This window comes from Nicotiana attenuata, chromosome 1 (genome assembly GCF_001879085.1).
Source record: "Nicotiana attenuata strain UT chromosome 1, NIATTr2, whole genome shotgun sequence".
NCBI lineage: Eukaryota > Viridiplantae > Streptophyta > Magnoliopsida > Solanales > Solanaceae > Nicotiana > Nicotiana attenuata.
The window spans coordinates 5,093,885-5,099,854 of NC_031989.1; the positions used below are offsets into that span (position 1 = coordinate 5,093,885).

General features: G+C 33.8%; 1 protein-coding gene across 1 annotated transcript; it reads right to left on the reverse strand.

Moving 5' to 3' along the window:
* LOC109227667 (cyclase-associated protein 1-like) lies at positions 131-5,462 on the reverse strand (the record flags this gene model as incomplete). Its single annotated transcript, XM_019392890.1, is given in 8 exon segments — positions 131-187; positions 282-337; positions 433-542; positions 624-771; positions 842-1,151; positions 2,032-2,096; positions 2,167-2,332; positions 4,913-5,462. Coding segments are annotated over 8 exon segments (1,197 nt in total), but the record flags the coding sequence as incomplete, so codon positions are not given.

Sequence of the window (5,970 nt, forward strand, 5' to 3'; positions counted from 1 at the left end):
CAACTGTATTCATCGTGATAAGATATATATATATATATATATATATATATATATATATATATATATATATATATATATATATATATATATATATATATATATATATAAAAGTTTTGAACCATTTTGATACCTGACATTGCACCTCCACACCATTGCAATTGACAACCTCACAAGCTGCCACTACACCCTGTTCACCATATTTAGATTATCAGGTAAGCCATTTAGTGGAGGATACATCAACCTCAATATTTAGTCAACTTTTCTTGAAGTTCATAACTGACCGCAAATACAACTCCCATCTTAGTGCACTTGTCAATTGTGATGTTGTTGACTTTTCCTGTGTGACACCAGTATATTAATTACGGAATACAAGTGTAACATAAGTCCACCTCATTATTGTCCAGTTTATGCTATAGAGAAGAATTAAGTTACCTTTGATCTGCAGAACTGAATTTTTGCACCCATAGACATATACTGATTGCTTTGCATCACAATCATCAATAACTAAGTTCTTCTCTCCCACTTGATTCTCAACCACCCATCTGCCAACAACATGATAGCAAAGTTAGAAATGATCTGGCAAATTGCAGATAGAGATAGGTTGATGACTATTCTTTACTCACTTACGGCCCATCTGAAGCTCCAATTTTGCAGGTCCAGTTTTAGAGATACAGGGTGAGCTCATGCGGGCTTCTTTTTCACCAGCATTAACAACGCCCGTTCTGTCAGCACGGTTCTTTGCCTTCATATCATCTGTTACCTTTCTCAATCCTAAAAGGAAATATTCAAATAAGGGTAAACTTCTATCTTTATTATCCAGGAGGGTGGGAAGGGAAATTACCAGAAGTCACTGGCTTTCCTGAATTAATTTCGTCAAAAACAGCAGCCATCCCTTGCTTGGGGCGTGATGATGAAGCCTGAGGAGATTCAGAGCTGAAGAGAGAAGCTGGAGGTGGAGCCGGAGGAGCAGGAGCACTTGGTGAAGGAGCTTTTGATGGTGCAGATACAGCAGCTTTCCCTGTCGCACTCCATACAGGACCTAATGGATAGTGGCTCTTAACATAATCTCTCAAGCCAGGGAGATAAAGTTCTTTCAAAGCCTTTGCCCACTCAACATGATTTGCATCTTTGTTTTTGAACTCCACAAGAATCTACAATATATTGAAATACTTTACAGAAGTTAGAAGATAGGATTTCGAGATGTTCTAGGCGGTAGTACCAACCAAACAGTACGCATAAATTCGCAAGACCAAAAAGTGTACTATAGAGAAATACAAATAAGTGCAGCTTGAAAATTATAATTTTTCTTTTTATTATTTGGTAGTTTCTTTGGTGTTCTAAATGAGCGGGAGCAACCATTGCCAATAATAAGTTCTCTGCCCTCTTCACCACCATGAAAATTCTATGGAATATGTGGACTTTTCAGATACCTTCCTACTATTCCCCTCCAGACAATATGCAGGTTGTATTTACATGCGTCCATTTATTTAGATGGGAAATAATTAACAGTATCCTTTTCATTCAAGTATGACACCAATGATAGTAAGTCCTTGGCCCTCTTTATCACCAAGAAAAGTCTATGAAATATAAGGGCACTTCACATACCTTCCTGCTATTCTCCTCCAGACAGTATGGAAGTTCCATCTATGTGTGTCCATTAATTCAGGCGGGAAACAATAACTGTACCCTTTTCTTTCAAGCGACACACTCAAAGATGCAACCCTAACATACTGGGAAAGGACCAAAAAAGGGTGCGGCTACAAAAAATGCATTCACTTCTTAGTACACCATTTAAAGGCAAAAGGGGGAAGGGTAAAAGAGGTGAAAGTGGTTCTATCACTCAAACCGAGAAGAAACAGAAGCAATCAAAAAATCCACCACATCATGCCAGAAAAATTGAGGGGATAACAAAACTACAGTCCCTTCTCCACCTAATTTTGTCCAGGTTCTATAACAAGATTTTAAAGCTTCCTTCAACCAAGAGAGAACAACTGAGAGGAGAATCTGAGCTGCTAGAAAAGGCCTAATTACCTTGTTATTATAAAATTCAGCCATCTGCCAGCTTTCTTCCACGTGCGCAATTGGCATGCTCAGGCCTAGCAAATAAAAATAAGAAGTTCAACATGTGCCCTTCGACTTACGCGAAACGATCAAAAAATGTCTAACCGCAATCTTTTCCAGTGTAGGCAATCCATGCAAGTGCAGATAGACTATCAGCAGCAGACTTCAAGTGGTTGAAGAAATCAGGCCGTCCTTCAGTCATTGTTGTAGCTTGATTGATCGCATCATTCAAAGGTTTGAGAAATTCAACCAAACCTGAGTTGTCTGGTTTCTGCACAATCAAGAAAAAAATTGCACCAGCATTATGACAAATATAAAGAAAACAATTTCGTGAGCTATTAAACAGTGCCTTTCTGTATTTTCACTAAATTAACGCACATAAACTTCAAACATTCAAGTAAAAGGTAAGAAACTACATTTCTCACTTGCTATGATGAAATACAAATTGATTGTGCCTACACCTCTTTTTCGAGAAAAAAATACAGAATTCAATCAGAAGACTTGGACAGCACATCGCTTTTTCAGCTAGCAAAAAATAAAAAACAAGCACAATTCCATTTCTTAATTAAGCTATTTCGACACGGTTCAAGCAACAGTTCCTATGCTCCAAACAAGACTAATGAGAGAGATTGTCATGGTGCTCAAACGATATGGAAATGGATACTCCAATTAAAACAAAAAAAACATGCATATTGCATAATATAAGTCTTTGCAGCTTCATTATTGTATGCACATTAGCAAACAAAACTTACATCACGATTCTGAAATTGCGTGTTCATTGTATTTCAATTTATTTGACGTAATTTGACTCGATAGCTTAAGAAATTTTAAATTTGTCATCTTAATCAAGACATAACATTTCTGCCACTACAAGATTTTTTAGACTTGTGGTCTTAAACATGCCATACATTTATGTGACTATAAGACGTTCTCATTAAGGGTAAAATGGAAAGTTTGAATACTTTTGTTTCTAAATATGGAAATGTACTAGTACTGTATTATTTTGGAACAAACAAATAAGGAAAGAGTTTAAGTTATATGCCTGATGTTAAAAATATTTACACAATTAACAATTAGGTCACTTACTGGGTAATTATAGATAAATTTCTTGATAAGCATAAATAAATAATATATCTGCATTCTCAGTGCATACAATAAAACTTGAATCCATAAGGAAATAGTGTCACCTAAATTGGAACTGAGGGAGTACATATTATATACATTGCACACATACTAAGAGCATGTTTGGCCAAGCTTCTGGGAGGCCATAAACACTTTTTTTCTCCAAAAAAGTACTTTTAAAAAATTTAAGTTGTTTGGCCAAGATAAAGAAGTACTTTTGGCCAGCAGCAGAAGCAGTTTTTCTGCTTTTGGAAAGAAGCAGAAAATTCTAGCTTCTTCCAAGAAGCAGAAGCAGAAAATTACTTTATTCAAGACAAAACTATCCTCACCTTAAAATTTATACTTTTCAAATTATCCCTTACTAATTTAAGTTATTTTTTTTCATATTTGTTTCTGATTTTTATCATTCTCTTAAATTTAAAGATATCATATACATGAATCATATTGTAACTTTCCAAATTCTTTATTGATTTTTTCTTGTTTTTGATTTTTTTTTTTTTTTGGGTGTAATGCCTTGTAACTTATCAAATTATCTTCTTCTTTTTTCACATTAAAGCAAATTATCTACATCCTTCTTTGGATTATCAATTCTCTTCCTACAAATAATCATTAATAATTTTTTGGTTATAGGCTATTAGTTCTCGAATCTTTAGGCCAGTTATCAAATCTAATTTGTGAAAATTACCTACAAATAGGTAATAAATTTACAATTTCATCCCATAATCTATCTATATATTATTAAAAGATGAAGAAAAAATATCCACATTAAGCCAAGTGGCAGTCTCAGAATAGGCAGCTTGGCAATTTATGACAAAGTTGGTTAGGTTAGATAATAATTAGTTTCTTTCTTAATTTAAATTTTTAAGAAAATAAATTATACATTATGTGTTGTTAATAATTAGTTACTCTTTAAAATTATTTTTATTTTCCGCTCAATGCCATATTTCAAGTTTGACACTCAGTATCATCTAGTTACAACTATCATGGCTATACATAATTTCATCCGACGATATTCTTCTACCAATAAGGAATTCAACTATTATGCTAATGAAGACATGACTGCAAAGATTGAGAAAGGAGATGGGTCTTCTAATATTCCTTTAGAAATGCAAGGCAAGTCTTCTACTAATATGGAGGCGTTGTGTGATAGAAGCAGAGATGAAATTGTTGAAAAATATTATCATGTGTGAGTTATTTTACTTATTATTTCATGGTGGATTATCGGTATATAGTAATTTGTGGAATAGACTTCTAATTCATAATAAATGATGTATTTTGATTATTCAAATCACTGTGTAACAATAAGTAATTATACTAGATAATATTATATGCTTTGGTATAACTATATATGTAAAATTGAGTTAAATCTTTATTATGTTGTTTACTTTATGTTTTATATCTTAATTAAATAAAATAAAAAATAATAAAAGTCTCTTACGAGAAATATTTGAGTTCATTTTTCTCTTTAAAATAATTATAAGACCTTGGTACTATTTTTTTTGATAATTTGATACTCAAAAGCACTTTTTAAAAATTGGTCAAACACAATTTGTTTACCAAATGTTACAAAAAATACTTATTAAATGAATTGGCAACACAAATTGTTTTTTTTCAAAAGTACTTCAGAAAAAGTACTTTTTAAAATAAGCAAATTTTGGCAGCTCGGGCAAACGGGCTCTAAAGAGGTGAACAATATGGTATAATGAGTTGATTAAGGAATTGACCTAACCTTAGTTTCCTTGATTTTAATGAGAAGTTCTCTCTGGGCGGAGAAAGCCTTCTCAACAATCTTAGTAATATCCAATACTTTTCCTCCGATCTTCTCCGCAACAGTCGTAACCTTCCCGAGGAACTCCGACCTCAGATCGTCAAATGCAATAATCGACGGATCTAAAACCACCGTATCATCGCCTGTCCCGACGGAACCTCCGGAACGGAAGCCGGTGGCTGATAGCGCCTCCAGCCGTGTCACCGCCGACTCCAATCGCTGTATCAACTTCTCCTCCACTGACATTGCGAAGCTCCCGGTTTCTTCTAGAAGTTTCTCGATCTTCAATGCGTTGTAGGTAGCATAGATCTGGTGATTGTTTGATGTCGGAGTGTTTTAATGTGAATATATATGTTTCTTAAAGGTCTATAATCTGAAATGGCGAAAGGCGAAGAGAGCACGTTCGGATATGGAATTGAGGGGATACACGTGTCAGATAAGTAGAAACTTATGGCCTTTTATGCGTTGTAATACATCTGTAGCTGTGTACTAAGCAAATATAGTCAATTTCTAAAGCATGTTCAAGTCATTTACAATGAAGAAAGCCCTTGTAGTTGTATTTTTATTATTATGGGATGAAATTTGAAAAATGCTGTCTTAAACTCTTAATCCAAGTTCCCGTTTTTGCAGGTAAATGTTGTGAAAACTGTTACAAAAGTTTACATATTACTAATATGGTTCATCGTGAATGCTACTCTATACCAAATGAGAACTACAAAATCGAATATAGAAAGGATGCTGAAATGAATACAACACGTATATACCACAACTTAAGGGCAAAGTTGCCACAAAAAGATAAACATATTAGGAAATTTAACGCATATGGTTTTCAATTATTAGCACGTTCCTTTTTAAGTTCTTATAATAACTGATTGGTCAGACATACCACATCAATCAATTTAATCGTATAGCAAATTCTTATAAAATTTATGGATTATTAAAATTGTACGTTTAAAGTTTAAACTGTTCGATCAAAAAGTGTGAAACCTTTTGTTAAACTAATTAAATACAAAGGTGAT